Raw genomic sequence first — 18,337 nt, forward strand, 5'->3', positions numbered from 1 at the left:
TGTCAAAATCTGGTTGGAATAGCCTACCTTTAATTTCCTTAGTTGATGTTGTGCTTACATGGTGCTAATTTTTGAAGAAATTTATACCACAAAACTAACTGACATACCAAGGGAAGGTAGTATTCCAGCTTACCGATACACTGAGGCACCTACCGTAGAAGGAATGGGTGGTTAATAGAGTCCACAGCTAATTTTTGCCCACAACAGATTAATCCAGCTCTGCCCAGGACACTTCAGATCTTTTAAATTAACCCCTGCAAAACTGTCAACAGGAATCTCAACAGATAATTCCCTAGAAAACCACATTGACATTAGCAAACATGTTGGAAAACATGCACATTTATTTACAACCCATCAATACAAGCTTATTCCCATACATAGCCCTCACAGTAAATTAAAATCCAGGCACGTGACCAGGAATATCATTTTCCAAAATCACAGTGGAATGCAGTCATTCATTGTGCAGTAGTGTTGCAGGCTCATCCAGGTCCCTGCACTTTCCAGCAGTACACATCAGGGGGCACTGTCTGCAACAAATACAGCCTACATTCAAACATAATACCATTCATCTGCTGCTCTTACATGTTGGTTGCCTGCAAATAATATATGGCACATTGCCTTTGCCACAAACTGTCCCAGCATACTTTTAAATCAACATTTCTATTTCAGATGGGTTTTTGCCAATTTTTTAAAATGTAATATTTACGGAAGCTAACATTACCAGTAGCCTACAGTGTAATATGTGTGTGAGGAACAAAATAATACTTCATATTTGCCAAAAAAGCAAAAGTGGTATTTTATATTTTCCCTTTGGCACTTTGCTTTTCATATCAGGGCAGTAATAGAAACCAACAACACATATAAACAAAATAAAGATAAACAACACATGCTTGGTTTTGCCACAATATTATAAGTCTGTCCCAATTCGTGTCAAATTACTCTTGTAAAGGCGTTGTCCTGTCTTGGATGTTGAAAGCAGGCAGAAAGAACTTTGCAAAGTACCAAAACATGTATTCACAAAAATAGACATATCAAATAAAAAAAGGTGTAAAATTAAAATGCATTTTACAAACATTTGGCAGCTTTTCCTGCTTTCATCCACTGTGAATGTGTGCATACATTGAGGTACACAACAAACACTTCAATTTCTTAAGTGTGTGTGTGTGTGTGTGTGTGTGTGTTTGTGTTTCAACATTTATCTTCGCAACTTAGCAGCAGGAGCAGGGTATAGTGATTATTTATATACTATATGCATATGTGTGTGACCGTAGGCGTGAATGTGAGGTTGGGGAGAAAGGGGGGCATGTGTGAACTAGAAGAGAGATGTATAGCATTAATTGATATGCTAATTTCCTGTATATTATTGACGATTTGAGTTTAAGGATTCTGAGTTTGTTTATATAAAGAAAACATTTGCATATTTATACACATTTACACACCGCCTAATCACTATTATGTATGGAGTCTTGCTTAGGCTGTATGAAGTCTTTAAATATTCCAAATGCTCTCAGTGTTTAAGGCAAATGCACGAGGACAATAAGACAAAATGGAGGTATGCATGTTGCCGGTGTGGCAAGACAAGAACAAGACCTGGTTTGGATCAGATCCCATACCGTGTTGTGTAAGGGAACTTAACACAGGCACAGTTACTGATACACTGAACACCATTAAAGCAAAACCCCAACCTCATTACGGAGGTATTGCAATCTGCTTTTCTGATGTACCAACTTTCGTTCAGCCTCGTCTACTTCTCCTGCATTTCCTGATTTCCTACTGAGCATGACCATGAGTGCTTTCGACATCCCCCGCAAAAAGGTATGCCAACTGCGTCCACCTGTTCGTTACAGCTGGTTAGAGCAACAGACACTGTGTTGCGCAAGATGAGCAAGGAATATCGTCTGAGATTTAACACTGTAGTAGCTGATCTGGAAATCTTGCAACATTGTCTTTGTTTGTAACAGTAATCCGGGGGAACAACACACATCACCAAACATGAAAATGTTTTGGATAAGATTTTTTTCTTTGCCAATAATTTGTTCTATTGCACCATGTTCCCACACAATACAGACGATGCAGCGTTGTAGTCAAGGTGCAGATTTTTCAGAACTGGTTTTCTTGTTTGTGATCATACCTTGCTAGTGTATCTGCATTTGAACCACCTCTGAGACCAGAGCTGGCCAGTCTTGTAGTTTCACATGTTATTTTCCAGCTGCTTGCTAAACTATCTGGGCCTTGTGTATCAGGGAGGTGTGGGGGCTCGGCCGGGGCTTGGGTCTGAGGGTGCCATTAGTCTGCTGATAGCGTGTATTGTGAGCCTCGGACACCTGGGAGCTGTTGGTCTCGCTGTCTTGGTCATCAGGGTGCTCCTGACTGGCAGGACCCCCCAAGCCTTCATCCACTTCATCCTCGTCATCTGTTACTGGAGGGTAGCTGCAGCTCAGAGGAGAGTGTTGGTGAATCTTGGTGACACTTCCTGTCCGGGAACCCCCGTCTGTTGGGATGATGGCACTGCCATTTAGCTGTCTTACTAATTCAGTGGGCTGTGCCACTGGGAAGACTGCTGGCGTGAGAGGACGGTGGAAACGCGTTTCCTGCTGTGAAGACAGAGCAGACACCCTTCTTAATTGCATCATCATCAGGTAAGTATGCAGAAGTTAATAACCTGAGTGAGACGCATTCCACTTGCACAGAAATACACAAGCACAGAGACACCCTTACCAAAGACATAGTGCTGTGTACATATGACTCCACTCTGAGACGGCTTTCCTCGTCTCTATCCAGAAGCCTGTCTCTCCCTCTCCGCGAGTTGTTGTACAGGACTGGTCTGCCCAGGCTGTCAAGCGCTCCCCCTCCAACCCGCCCACCTGAGATGGTAGATCTGCTGTCACGGCAATGAGCGTGCTCCTGTCAGAGTAGAAAAAGACACTTATCGGTTTTCAGGCATACACTGATTAGGTGCAGGCACTGTAATGTGAGTTCCTTCTTATGTACTTTTCCTTAATTTAAAGTCACTTTAGTGACGGAGATGTATTTATCTAAAGCAGGACAAGTCATACAAAGAACTTTATTTAATTCTATTGAATATTTTAAATACAGCAATAGCCCAACATTTTGGGAAATAATCTTATTTACTTTCTTGCAGAGAGATATATGAGTAGATTGATCCGACTCTTTAATCTGTATGCTAAATATAAAGTGTACAGCCATGCAGCTGTTAGCTTAGTCTAGCATAAAGAGTGGGTGGGGACAGCTACCCTGGTTCTGGCATGTAGCTGTTATAGTGCCAGACTATTTCTTGGCTGAGCGCAGTAACTTCCTGGTATCGATCTTTTAACCCGCAGCAAGAAAGCAAAATAATGTAACATTATGGTTTGATAATTATCATAGGGAAATCGATGTGTTCAATTAGTGCACTTCCAATTAATTGATTTTAATTTATTGGTAACGCATCGTAAGGAGTCCTTCAGTTAGTGCACAGCAGGTCAGCTGCAGGCATGCTGATTTATATATCAAAATTTTTGAAAAATAATGTTGATATATAAATCAATTATATCGAACGGGCAGTCTTCAAACAGGTCTCAGAATTCCTCTCACGGAATGACCTCCATATCAGTCTGGTTTTAAGAGTGCCCACTCTACTGAAACGGCTCTTCTGTCTGTAAAAGAAGCCCTAAGGTCAGCTAAAGCTGCAGCCCAATCCTTGGTTCTTATCCTGCTTGACCTATCAGCTGCCTTTGACACAGTCAATCACATGATCCTCCTAGCCGCACTCTCAGCAATGGGCATCTCGGGTAAAGCACTCCTGTGGTTCGAATCCTACCTCTCGGGGCATTCCTACAATGTTTTGTGGCAAGGACAATTATCCTCCTCCCACTCTCCAAAGGGGTGCCCCAAGGCTCAGTGCTAGGGCCCCTTCTCTTCTCAATTTACACCACCTCACTGGGGCCGATCATTTGCTCGCATGGCTTCTCTTACCACTGCTACGCAGACGATACGCAACTATACCTATCCTTCCCGCCAGACGACCCCACCATCGCGCGGATCACGGACTGTCTCTCGGACATATCTGCATGGGTGAAGGCTTGCCACCTTCAACTAAACCTCTCTAAGACTGAACTCTTGGTCATTCCAGCCAAGCAATCGATCCACCATAACATCAAACTACAAATTGGCTCCTCAACAAATATCAAACTATGTTAGTTGAGAAGATTGTAAGAGGTGCTGGTCATGGATTTTGTTACTGTTGGACAGAGCGAGGCTAGCTGTTTCCCCATTTCCATCTTTATGCTTAGCTACATCGCTATTAACACAAATTTACCAAATAGCCCTCTAATGAATTCAGCGTGAATAGCAAATTTTACAAATTGCCGCAACTTTTTGGCAAATTTTGCCTATCATCGTTTGCGTTTCCCGCAAAACATTGTTGTACGTCACCAAACTCACTTCCTTGTCTTGTTTAGAGGACGCAGCAGACATGTTTGATACCAACGTCTCACATTTACCTACAAAAATAATAGCAAGGGGCCGTGAAAAACCGTATCCACATCTTCTAAATTAAAGCACAGGTAAACTGTTTTGCAAAAGGTGCAGTATTTCACTATAGATTCAGATTCAACTATAATTTTAGAGTAACTTATATAATAACTTCTACTTTAGCAGTTTTCAGTTATTCCCAAAATTCTATCGCAAAATGCCAAAGAACATTGCAACTTTCATCACAATTTTTTAGAAAAGCTGCCGCACAATCAGGCCAAAATTACAAAAAAAGGTCAGCTAAACCCTGGAGGGACTGGCTAACTGGCCACTGGTTTTACTGGACAAACATGAGAGTGGAACCAATCTTCTCGTCTAACTCTCGGCTAAAAGGTACAAAAGCACATTTCCCCAAATGTCAAACTATTTCTTTAATCACCCTCAGAATGGGGATGTTTTAAGGAAATGCCATACTCTAGAAACAAAAAAAGTCCCAAGCAAAATAAGCATATAAGCAGCTCAAAGTTTTTCAACAATATAATGTGTTATTATTAAAATCTGAGATGCACTACATTCAGATTTGAAATGTTGAAGCTCAGAACTTAGCCGTCTGGCATCGGAACAATAAAGCCTCAGTCCCCGGCCTTGGCCCTGCATGCAGAGTTAGATTGATATGTAGACTGACCCCGAGGGAAGACAGGCTGGTCCTTAGGGTTCCCTCCACCCGCAGAGGGATGTTTTCCTCGGTCTGTAATGACAAGAAACAGAGGGCTGAATTAGATGTGGGACTGAAGGTAAGCACCCACTCATACTTCTATACCCAAAATACTAAACCCTAAAGAAAAGCCTGTGCACCAAACATCATGCCCTTTCAGAACTTCCAAACCCACTTTGGATAGATAAACAACATCGGTGAAGCAATCACTGATGACAGAAAATCATTTAACTGCCACAACTAAGTGACACTAGCGTATATGGAGCACAGTATTAGGTATTCATCTTTGCAAAAGTTCTAAATAGAAATCCTTGAATAAATGATTACGTGAAACATATGGGACCAGCATTCTACTGAGGTCGATCAGTGGTGTCAAAGTCTCACAGCCTGAATCAGGTCGCGCAAGACATAGGAGAAAACACCAGATGATGCTGAAGTAGGACAGTATGTTCAGTGTGAAAAGAATAATTCAGTAGCAGTACCGCTCCTCTGGTGTCTGTGCTGACGGAGTTCATTCTCCTGAAAGAAGCTTGCCTGGAGAGGGTGGTTATTTCCTCCCTTTGAGAAACAGAAGGCAGAGGGAAAAAAGGACAAAGATATTTAAATGGACGCTGTGAATTATGCATATTTTTAGTTATTATTTGAAGTTTTAATGTAGTTAATTCTGCATGTTTTTATTTCTTATTTAGTTTTCATGCATATCTTTTTCTCACTGATGTTATCTTGCACATCCCGCACACATTTCATCAACTGAATTTGACAGTTTTGGCTCCTCTCGTTCTACTTAGCACTAATCTACTGTTCTAACTGTCAGTTGTAAAATGCTTAAAAGCCCTCATTGGCTCCGTGCTTAGTTCTTGTTATTGGATAAATCTTCCCTGCGGACATTATTAAAGATTCATCTCATCTTATCTCATCTTAATTAAACACCATGTTATCTCAGCATACTTCCTCTCAATCAGCTCCCTCTGCAGTATCTTGTTCTTGTGTTTGTGATGGCAAGTGACGGTGATGACGACGATGAGCATCAAAATAAGCAGCCCACCGGCGATGCCCCCCACGATGATCATAATCGTGTTATCCGTCGTTTCCGGCTCCGCTGGAGATTCTGTAAAGTATGGAGTCAGTAGGGAAGCAGGATTAGATAGATGTATGATTTATTCTCACGGTACATGTTATTATGACAAGTCTCAGTGTGTGATGTAGACGTTGCTGTCATCTACCTGTCACAACAACCTCCACCTCCACCTTGCCTTCTCCCACTTCATTCTTCGCCACACACTGGTAGGTGCCTCCATCTGACAATGTTAGGGGTCGCCCAAAAGCTAGTGTTCCATTAGAGTGGGGGATCACACCTTTCGGCAGCTCTCCACCCATTCTGCAAACAGAACAAAGCCCCAGCATTATCAATATTTTCTTTGGACCCGCTCCTTGACTAAGAGAAAAGGTGCAACGCCCTCCCCACAATATAACACTTTTGATTGATGCAATACATTTTGCCATTAACGACTATTTAATTCAAAGCATTGTATGTTAATGGGGTTATAATTTTCACAGATCATACAACAGAGGTGGAATCAGCAATTTGTTTAATTGTGCGGCAAACTGTTATATGACTAAACACTGAATTTTCTGTCTATTTTTGAACCTGACACTTTATTTACACATTTTACTTTAATCAGTGGTGGAAAGTAACTTAGCAGATTTTCTCAAGTACTGTACTCTAGTACAAATTTTAGGTACTTGTACTTTACTCAAATATTCCCATTTGATGCTACTACATACATTACTCAGTTACAATTCAGTGGGAAATGTTGTTATTATTCTACTCCACTACATTTATTTGATAACTTTAGTTACTAGTAACTTTACAAATTCAAGTATTGCTGGCTGAATTGACAACTATTTAGATTTATTGTGCAAAAATGACAAACATTTCATGGTTCCAGTTTTTGAAATATGAGGGTTTTCTGCATTTCCTTTTACTTATTTTAATCATTTTAGGTTATTTCTTACAGTTTTGAGGTTTGAACTACTGGTTGGACAAAACAAACACTGTGAAGGTGTCTCATTGGGCTGTTGTGACTGGCATTTCTCAATATTTCAATTAGTAGATTAATCCATAATGAAAATAACCATTAGTTGTAGTCCTATAAAACCAACCATAGCAGTATAATGCTGCTTACTAATTGAGTAATAATAATAATGTAATAAATAAAAATAAATCTGCCACAGGGGGCATTTTTCTGCGCACATTGACTTTTAATAATTTAATACTAAAAAGTACTTTTTCCTGATTATACTTAAATACTTTTACTTAAGTAAGCTCTTAAATGCAGGACTTGTAACTTGTAATAGAGTTTTTCTACAGTGTGCTGTTGGTACTTTTACTTAAATAAAGGCTCTAAATACATATTTCACAACTGACTGTATTTCTGCTTTCTGTGAAGAAAGCACTACCTCCGTGGGTGTTGGTTAGCTCAGTTGGTAGAGCACACACTCCATGTACTAAGCAGTCCTGAGTCGCAGTGGCCCGGGGTTCCAGTCTGACCCATGGCCCTTTGTATGGATCACCCCCCCTATCTCTCTTCAGCTGCACTATCCGATTAAAGGCAAAAGGAAATAAACCATAACCTTGTCTGAACTCCTCTCCCCTCTAAATACACAGAGCCCTTATGAAGTTAAAACCTCTGTTGGTGGTGCAGCTTGCTTTGATCAGCCATGTTGCCTTTGACTACCCATTTCTGCTTTTCAAACTCACTGGAAAATATAAAAACACATCACCCTTTGTGAGCGCTAACTATACATTTAAAAACTCTTCCATCACTTTTCAAGTGAGAGAGAGTAACAAAATGTGCGTTTATTTCTATGAAAATGTCTCTTTTCCCCAATTCTATGTTACAGTAATCATCCGTGTCCATTGATTGTTTGGAAGCACCACGTAATTCCTGGCAGTGTGACTCAGGGAAAATGTTTTTGAAATTCTGATGAGCAACACTGTGCGGGGTGTTGCCTCAGTGTTGTTGTTGTGAACGCTTTTGATTTAATCCGTTTGAACAGACTTGACCTTAATGTCTGCCTGTTGCTGTGAACATTATCAACCTGTATTGCCCCAGAGTGTATTTTATAACTCTAAGAACATGTGCACTGAAGCTAACCTGGGTTTCAATTCACAGTGGCTATACTAACCGCCGTATTTCACACAGTGCACAGTTGTACTTTTTTCAGCGAGCTGGAAAGAGGAACCCTCTGTTTTCACATATGCAGTCGACACACCTCCATGATAACATCTCACACAAATCCACACACTCTGCTTCCTCTTCCTTCTCTCGCCGCCCCTTGGCTCACCCCAGCCCCTATGCCTGTACCTGCTCCCGCTGGTTCACCTCTCTCCTTACTGGAGCTGCTCACCCCTTTCCCTTTTTCTTCTCAATCCCCCTCCCTCTCCCTCCTTCGTGTGAAACTGTCTCATCTGTCTGCACTCTGCACAAGCCGCAACACGACACTGTGACACCAGCTATTACTTCACATGCCGCCTTTTACTGACAAAGCCAACAGGTTTACTCACTGCTGCAGCCGCCACACATTTGTGTGTGTGTGTGTGTGTGTGTGTGTGTGTGTGTGTGTGTGTGTGTGTGTGTGTGTGTGTTCATGCGAAATGTATGCCCAAGAAAGGAGAAGTTGATTGAAACTAGATATTTTGAATGCTAACTTGGTTCTGTGTGTGTGTCAAAGAGAGGGCACGGAGAGAAGGAGAGTGTGTGTGTGTGTGTGTGTGTGTGTACAAGCTCATTCATGAGTGTGTATGATTGTGTGCATGCCTTGTGTCTCACAGAAACCCAAGGTGTGTTCCTATGACTAACAACAGGTAATATGTAAGCCTACATCATCTGGCAAAAACAACTCAAATCAAACGAAACCTCATCAAACAGTTGACTTACATTTCTTAACATTTCAGAAGTACCTCCGTGTGTGAGGAATTTCTCCCCTTGGGGCTTAACTGTCACTTCTCTTAATAAGATGGGAGCCATTCCTTCTCCAGTCACCTTTTGTCGCTCCACATTTTTCGAATCAAACTCTACACCACACCCTGAGAATATTTTAATGCACCAAAGGAAATTGCGTTAAGATGACACCAGGTGACTCAAGCAGAATAAGCCAGTGATCTGAGTCAAACCCTCACTGGGGTTTAAAAGCTGGCCAGCAAGGTGCCGTATTTGAAATGACACACGCAACATTTGAAGCCGTGAATTTCCACTGAGGTGACAACGCCAGAGCCTGTTTGGTTCAGTCATGTGGAAAGAAGATCCACCACCACCACGCTGTAAAAAGTTATTTCTACTAGTGACCTGGCTACACTGAAAAGCAACTAGTACTGAAGAGTTTGTTGAAAGAATCTATTAGTTGTCATATTGTAGGACTTACTCACTCAAAATAACTTGAGATTTTAAGATACATTTGATAAACCTCAGATATTAAAGGCGACATTTGGAGGTTTCTTGTAAACAAACAAAAAGTTTAATTTCAGAGTTTTTCACTGAAATTCGGTGCGTGTATCTCTGAAGTCTAACAGTCATATTGAGTGAATTTTCTTCCCCGTTAAACATTTACAAAGCAGATTTTCTGAATACTTAAAATTCATGTCCATGTGTCATGTTTATCTCCAGCCTGTGCCTTTTTTTGTGCAATTTTGCTACATGTATGTGTATGTTATGATAAAAGTACCTTTAACTTTGTGCATTGCTTACATCCAGATTTTCTTTCTACAAGTCTTTTTCACTGCGTTTCTTGCACATCACTAGTGCCAACTGTCAGCAGAATACTGTTCGGTAGTGCAAAGATTTCAAAAGGTACCTTTAACGTTAACTTGAATTGCTTAAATCTACAGTATTTAAGCAAGTACTATTCAGATTATTTTTAGTTACATACATTTTCTTAATTGCAAATAACTTTCAGGAATGGTCACTTTTTTGATGTGATGAAATGCCTTGTGATTTTGATTGTGCTGCAAACTAACTTTCCCTACTGGAGCCAAATAAAGTATCTATCTTATCTATCTATCAAATAAGCCAATTGCACACAAGTATTAGTAAGACAAATTAGAAATTATGAGGATGGTTGAGGAGTGAGGTGCATGCTAGTCTCCATCATGGTTAGAATAATTAAATAGTGAATTTTTTTTTAAACCAGCCAGGTCTTTGGAGAATTTTAATCCAAATGCAATTATCTTCATCTCATGATTGTAAGTTTGATATGCTTCTGAATGTGGTAATTAGAAATGTTAAAATTACTTGATATGAAAAAGGCAAACCTCTCCATTTCAGTTAAGTTGAAGATAATTGCTAATTTCTCTAAACTGATTATGATCATTTACAGTGAATGCCAACATTTAATTGAATTACATGCTTTTTGGAGATTGTCACTTTGGTCTTAAGCACACAGTCACATTAAAGAAGAACATGAGTTTGAGAAATAATCAAAGCATCCTAGTGATGTGGAAACAAAATTACCAGTGTAACTGCAGGAGCAAGTGTTGCTTCGGCCCTGAGAATGACCTGAGTGCAACCTCGCTGAACATCCAATTTGCTCTCTTGTAACTGGTGAAAATAATTGCCATAATTACTCTCGAAGTTACGAGAAAAGTAACAGTGACCAGACGCATCAGACAGTTAGTCACACGATTGCCAGACAGCCAGAGCGGGAGGCAGGCCCTACTGTACCTGAACCAGGTGAAACTCTGTGGTTTGGGGTTTCCTCCGCTGACGCACCTCAGGGCAGCATTCTCCAAACCCACGAACCAGTCTCTATTGAAGCCAGACACCTCTGCATGTGGAGGGACTGGGAGGAAAAACAATAAATTACCAGCTTTGTTCAGCTGAGGCAAGTGAGGAGTTTCACACTTCTTGTAAAACAAAAAAGTAAAGATCAAATAAAGCCAAGGCTTAATAATTAGGCTCTTAGCTAATGCAGTTATGAAGGATAACTTCCAATGAATGTAACAATTTACTAGAAATCAAATATACAATAACAAAGCTGAAGTTCAGTCGTAGCACCCACAATATCCTCTAACCACACAATGTTTACGTATTAGATCTTAAGAGAGGACTAATACTTTTCTCTGAATGTAGTATTGTAAAGACATTTAGGTACTGCAAGTACTGAGTAATACAAAGAGGAATGTGTAAAAGTGATACAGTAGCATATTTGTAAAGCCTCTTCCTGCTTTAACTTGATGCTCATGGTGCCAAAAACAGGAAGTAAAGCTATGAAAGTGCTACCAATGGTGAAACTTTTTATTTTTAATGTATACTTGTTCTTTGCATGATTTGAATGCGTCCATGTTTTTGGCACCAGAGTGTGTTTTATGGATCAAGGGACCAATTCAAACCTGGATTTTCATAAAGTAACAAGTAACATGTGGATAATCCTGATGAACACTCACAGTGCACCACCAGGTTGTTCGTGATCCTGCGTGGGCCCGGTAAAGTCGGATGCCACACCAGGCAATCCAGCTTCTTGCCGTTCATGCTCCTCAGGGGGTGCAGGGAGAAGTGCGAGGAGACCGCAATGTTGTCGGAGCGGTTGATGGACTTGCCGGGCAGCTCGGTGTCCCAGGACAGGCTGGGAGACGGGCGGGCCACAGAGCGACAGGAAGCGGCCTGTCGGTAGCTCTGTCCCTCCACCAGAATCACAGGGTCAACGGAGGAGATAGGAATGGCTGGAGGGGGATTGTTACCATGTTTAATCAGAGTGAAGATAATGATGATAAATTGACAGACCCATCAGTTAGTGTTAAATTTTCACAAATTTTTGCCCAAACTGTAACTTTGATTCTTGCTTATTTAGTCATACATAGCCTATTTAATGCTATAGACAGTTACTTACTTCTTAATTACTTCATTTAATACATCTTAATAAAGTTGTGAATTACCTCTATCTAAATAAAATTGAACTGAATTGATCTCAATTGTGCAGTTTTGACAAGAAAACCAAACAGTCTGTCATGCAGATTCCCTTTGGGACTGGAAAGACTTCTGCATTCATCAGTTTTCACCCTTGTACAGCACTCAGCGGTAACAAAATTGGCCGAGCTAATCTTTATCTGAGCCACAAGGGAGGGACTTACTCCACACAATGAGTGACATCTCGAGGTCAAAGCTGCCTGAGGGGAAGGTGTTGATGTGGCAGATGTATTTGCCCTCATCAGAGACCTCTGTGCTGGCGATGATAAGTGACGAGTCCAAGGTGGGGTCGTCGCTTTTAAAGCGCACACGTCGAGCCCACGTCCCAAACGCTGCAAAGAGAGAGAGCCCGAAAAAAGGGGGCCAGAGTAAGGAAGAGAGAGAGAGAGATGTGGAGGGAGAGAGTTAAAGGACCACTCGAGGAAGAGTGCGACACAAAAACATTAAGTCCAGCAAGCCCAGAGAAGACCTCAGGTTTTCTTTTGTCACTCCCAGTTTCATACAGATGCCCGCACTCTTGCTTGAAATTAACATAAAGGTTTTAGCTCATGATTTTGATCCAGCATGTCTCACTCACATTTCTAACTCACCGTAAATTATCCAAAAGAAACCAAAAACAAACAGTGCAAAGAGTCTTGGCACTCAACTATTCCTGTGATATCACAGCAACAGTGTCTCTCACAGTTCTATGATAAGAAGACATTTCTCACTGTGAGGAAAGGAGAAGTTATTCAGCGAAGGCATTAAAGCATTTTATTTTTTTTATTAGGTAGCAGAGGAAGTGACCATGACTTAAGCGAGTACTCCACTGGAGCTAGGCCACTGTGCCATCTGACCTGTCTGTCCATTAGTATGGTGTGCAGTGATTATCTGCTCCTTGGTGGCATCAGGTTTGTCCTTTAACCAGGTGACCTGCACCACCACATTGTCCCCACTTGGCTGGTAGCGACAGGGCAGGACGGTCTCCTCTTCTGCCAGGGAGCGTATGGGATTGTTTGGAGGGAGATCCACAAAGTCTCCCTTTATCACTGTAACTGAAGGAGAAGAAGGCCAGGTAGGTAAATACATCTAATGAGTGCTCAAGAAATACAAGAAATGTAGAGAGAAAGAAACACTATGCCTGATATTGATCTGTCGAAAGATCCTGCAATTGGCTGGTTAAATGAGGAATTATGTTTTAATGTGCAATCCAGTGACACTGCGCTCAACACTAAATCTCTACCAGCTCTTGCAGAAAGAGCTGGTTTCCTTCTCCATCTCCTTTGCTGCACATGCCACTGAAGAATACATTATGTAACACAGTTTTTGTTCCTGGGTAGTAAGTGTTATTTCCTAATTGCTTATGCCTCAAAACTATTTTAAAAATGGGTATTATTCCCCACAAACTTTGCTTTTGTGACCAGGACAGGGACATTTTGAAATTTACCAATTTCCAATGAGAAAATGGGCAAAATTTTCTACTTTCATTGAAATAAAGGCAAATAAAAGCAAGAAATGAATCCAAATTAACTTGTATTTATGCACCAATCTTGATCTTTGACTCAGCTTAGGGAAGAAGTCTTGAATGTACGTGAAGGCTGCGGACTCCTTATCTAGAGCTCTGACAAATTGTTTAATAAGGTACAGTTTGGTGTGCAGTGGTGCTCCTCCCCACCAAGATCTGCTGTGGTAGTGCGCCTCGGGGTCCCTGCTGTCCCAAAGGCACACATAGCAGGGAAACTTGGTAAAACCGCCTCAGAGACCCTTCAAGAATGCCACCATTTTGATGTCTCCTATGACCTCTCAGCTGTACTCTACTCTACATACTTCAAGGCGTCCAGCAAGGTTTCGATACTGTTGTAATCCTCTTTGAGGTGCACCGAGGGAGCCAGGGGAAGCGATGGGAACTTGTTGCCATTATGGAGCAGAACAGCTTTGAGGCTGGTGGATCCCAGGAAGGTTCTGATGCCACCACAAAATGGGCCTCATAAAACAATTTGTAAGAGCCTTAGATAGGGAGTTGGCAGCCTACAAGTACCTTCCTAAGCTGTCTGAGGCAAAGATCTAGCCTGTGTATAAATAGCCTACTTGTTATTTTGGATCATTATGTTGTTTAATTCTGTCTTTCTGTGAAATGTAAATCCTCATTGGAAATAGGCAAATGTGAGGCATATGTAATTGGAAATAACACTTACTGCTCAGGGACAAAAATAAATACATTTTTTACATGGTGATATGGTCCAGCGTCTTTCATTTATTGTTGCTGACCTTTCAAGTTCAATAGCTGCAGGCTACTTGTCTATTACTATCTAGCCTTGGTAGAGTGAATAAAAAACAAGTCATCATCATTCTGGTCCTAGCTTCCTTCTTTGTCATTAAAACTAACCAGTTAACCAACTTCTGTTATTATCTTTTTATATGCAGTCTATAGTTATTATGTAGCACAGCCATTAACTCAGCCAGTGAGGTTATTTGTTTGTAAAGCCTAAAAGAAGTGTTCTTACAGCTAAGAACTACTACATGAGGCCAAAGGGGTAAGCAAAAAGTTTTTTTCTCAACAGACATAAATAGCGCTACATTTACATTATTTTAAGACATTGGCTGCTTGTTTTTGATTTATAAATGATGAAGAATGTTATATTTGAATAAAGTAGGCTTGAAGTGAAAGACAATGCGGCTGTGATTATAAAAAACAGGTTTCAGACGATAGCACTCACATATGTCCATTAAATATGAAGCTACAGGCTGCTGCCAATTAGCTTAGCTTGACACAAAGAGCAAAACAGCTAGCTTGGCTCTGACTGAATCTGCCTACCAGGACCACTTAAGCTCACTGATGAATATGTTAAATATCATTTGTTTAATTTATACAAAAACCAAAGTATAAAAATACTAAGTTGTGGTTTTTATGGGGTGCTATGTGCTAGACTATTTGTTGGCTGGGTGCAGAGAGCTAAGCTAGCTGTTTCCCCCTATTTCTAATCTTTATGCTTATGTTAAGTGTCTGCTGGCCAGCAACAGACAAATTTGAGTGCGGTATTTTTCTTCTCATCTAACTCTCAGCAGGAAAGCGAATAAGCGTACTTCCCTAAATTTCAAACTATTCCTGTAATGTAGTGTTTCTTAATGTTTGTGACTGGACCAAAGTTTCAGTCCAATTTTTTCTGAGCTCTAGCTGCACAGTGTTCTGGCCCTGGATTAAACAAATAAATAGATCGGGTGAAAATAACAGGGGCGATTATGAAAATACAAAGTGAAACTTCAATGATTGAAAGTCAAGAGGAGCCAGAGGAGCACACACAGGGTTTAAAGAGTGCTACACAGAGAGAAGTCAGAAAAGAGGGAGGAGAGCGAAAACAGGTTCTCTGTAAGAGGAGCTAAGTACAAGTGAAGATATGTAGCTTAACTAGTTGCTCGAGATAAGCTTTCAAACAGTGGGATACCTCTGTCTGGACAGGGAGAGATGTCTGCACACAAGTGTGAATTGTGTGTCTCACGCTGTCAGACTGCAACACTAACTACACATGCTAGCACGAATCTGCTGCTGTCCTCCCTGTTTACAGACCAAATGTATTCATGTGTGTCCTCCAGCAGCCTCGTAAGTACACACACTTAGGGAATACACAGTCACAAGGTGTAGATCGCTACAAACATGTAATGGTTAATAAGAAGAGTTTGTTCAAGTCTCTCAGGGGGGCATTTCTCGTGTTTGCCTATTCCACGTAAAAGCCTGGACAGGCCATTCATCATTGCCGTGTATTATTATATTGCTGCTCTTGGCATCGTGTTGTGTCTCTGGTGATTGATTTACTTTCAGAAGGTGCAGTTTCCTTATGGCGACGACCCTGTTGAAATTGAAGGAAAACAGCTTGCGGGGAAAATGAATTACAGCAAATGGATTACTCCCAAACACTAATGATAAATCAATTTAGGCCTTGTCAGTAAAGGATTCTTGAAGCATTCGTCTGTGATCACTTTTCTCTATTCTGTTACAAACAATACAGTTATTGTTCTGTAGCCAGGTTTTTAAAGATCACTTATAGTATCTGTTTTCACAAGTGCACTTTTCAGTTTCGCTATTGCAGCATCAACATCTAGTTTTGACTAGTATAATATCTAGAATTTGCACGTGTATGAAAGTGTCGAAATAGTCCAAGACACCATTCACTTGCAACTATTTGTGGCAGAAGTGTAACAAGAAAACTATACTAAGGGTCTGCAGACATGCTAGTGGCTCTGTGACACTGCATTTACAGGCACAGCAGTGCTTTGAGATGTTTAGCAGGTTCAATGTTCACCATGTTCCCCATCTTAGTTTAGCATGTTAGCACACTCCCTAATTAGCACTAAACACAGCTAAATCCAACTGAGGTTGATTTCATTCGTTTTGCAGGTATTTGACAGACAAAATAGAAAAATGTCAAGTTAATGTCAAGCATTAATTGCTGTTAAACTTCAATTAAAAGCCTAGCCCCAATTAGAAGCATGTCTCTTTTACTGGCGGAGTGTGGTTACATGTTTTGATAAAAAAAACACATGTCTCAATTAGATGCCTGGCTTGGTGTTTATAAAAGTTCTCTGGATGTATAAAACCTCTTCAAGCTCACCGTGTCACCCGCTCACCAAGCTAGTTCTATGCTGCTTGGATCGTGTGTGTGTACAAATATAAATGTTAAAGCTTTTGTCCACATGGACATGCTGCACATTGTAAGATTGGGTAGATTCTCCACAATTCAATCGTTCATTTTACAGAAACAATTCAGATTTACCAGTATGGTAAACAAGAAAGACAAAAGTGAGGCTTTTTTCCCCATCTTTCTTGTTTACCATACCGGTAAATCTGAATTGTTTCTGTAAAATGAACGATTGAATTGTGGAGGTGCTGATTGAATACCTGACCCTGAGAATCTGTTCAGGTACGTCAGTAGGTTGGATGTGATTCATGCATTTACCATCAGACATGATGAGTGTACTCTGCTGCAGACAGGTGTGTTTTTCCATGATTGTGTGTGTTTGTTACCCTGAAGTCTAAGCTTACTGTGGAATCAGCCTGTGCTGCATTACTGGCATAACACAGAGTATCCTGCCTTTCTGTTGATTTGTTTATTTGTTAGGATCCCCCTTAGCTGTGCCTAAAAGCACATCTAGTCTTCCTGAGTTCCACATCATATAACATTTTAAAATTTTTTTTTTAATGCCACACTCATATTATTATTGTCTGACATTGTATACGAAGAAACGCATTTTAATACATTGTGTCGTACTGTGTAATACTTTTGGAGTCTTACATGCATAGACCTACAGCATCACATGTACACACACATTTAGGCTTAAGCAACACACAGAGAGAAACACACACACACACATACACACACACTCACTAGGAGGGTCCACACAGTTCCTCTGAATGAGACAGAAGGAGGGGAACTGATCAACAGCAACCTGTTTTTCCTGAAATATCAGACAGCGCCACAAGTGTTTTTCTTCAACAGCACTGTTCCACCTAAATCCTTGAGATTAGCTGGTCACATGCCCAGAGTGTACAGAACTTGTGAATATGCACGAGATATGCTTTCATAATCAAGAAAACTAAAGGTCACGTCTACAGAAGTATTTTCTTTTAATACCATATTTTAAATACCTACATTGGTGGTTCTTCCAAATATTACCACACAGGTATTATGAGCAGGCCTACTGGACAGTATACGAGTATTATAGGATTAATACTATATATAGGAGATACACAGGAAATTACCTACAATAGCATCACTACATACTCAGAGAGTACTGCAGGCACATTACGGGCCTGAGAGAACATCATATCTGACATCAGGCAAGATAAAGATCCAACATACCGTAAGGAATACCATATTTTTGCACAATATCACTTTGATCACTTCGGACAGACTCGGTGCAAAAGCCTTCTTACCAAAGATCCAGAGGACACAGAGACACAGACAAAGTCTTTTCAGCAGAGATGTCATTCTCCTCGGCAGTTGCTGTTAACTGTGCACAAGTTGGGACACTTTCAGTGCTGGAATAAAGCTCATCAGTCCAGGTAACAGTATCCTAAATGAAGGGCGTGCGTTAAGCACTGAGGTGGATTCATCCCTCGTCCTGCTGGATCACCCTTGATGGCGTTTCTTTTATCTTTTTTCTTTTTAGATCCAGATCCCTTCCAAAGTTGTAGTTGTATAAACTCAGTCCT

General features: G+C 40.8%; 1 protein-coding gene across 1 annotated transcript; it reads right to left on the bottom strand.

Moving 5' to 3' along the window:
- Window positions 1-305: 305 nt before the first annotated feature.
- nectin4a (nectin cell adhesion molecule 4a) lies at window positions 306-18,115 on the bottom strand. Its single transcript, XM_046064992.1, has 11 exons — window positions 18,059-18,115; window positions 12,987-13,184; window positions 12,315-12,482; window positions 11,631-11,906; window positions 10,909-11,026; window positions 6,412-6,566; window positions 6,137-6,296; window positions 5,671-5,746; window positions 5,159-5,221; window positions 2,719-2,904; window positions 306-2,594 (listed from the first exon to the last, which is right to left on the bottom strand). Exons 1-11 carry the CDS (start codon window positions 18,111-18,113, stop codon window positions 2,217-2,219), a joined length of 1,833 nt encoding a protein of 610 aa, XP_045920948.1. The 5' UTR covers window positions 18,114-18,115; the 3' UTR covers window positions 306-2,216.
- Between the last annotated feature and the right edge of the window lie 222 nt (window positions 18,116-18,337).

Source organism: Micropterus dolomieu, linkage group LG12 (assembly GCF_021292245.1).
Source record: "Micropterus dolomieu isolate WLL.071019.BEF.003 ecotype Adirondacks linkage group LG12, ASM2129224v1, whole genome shotgun sequence".
NCBI classification, from domain to species: domain Eukaryota; kingdom Metazoa; phylum Chordata; class Actinopteri; order Centrarchiformes; family Centrarchidae; genus Micropterus; species Micropterus dolomieu.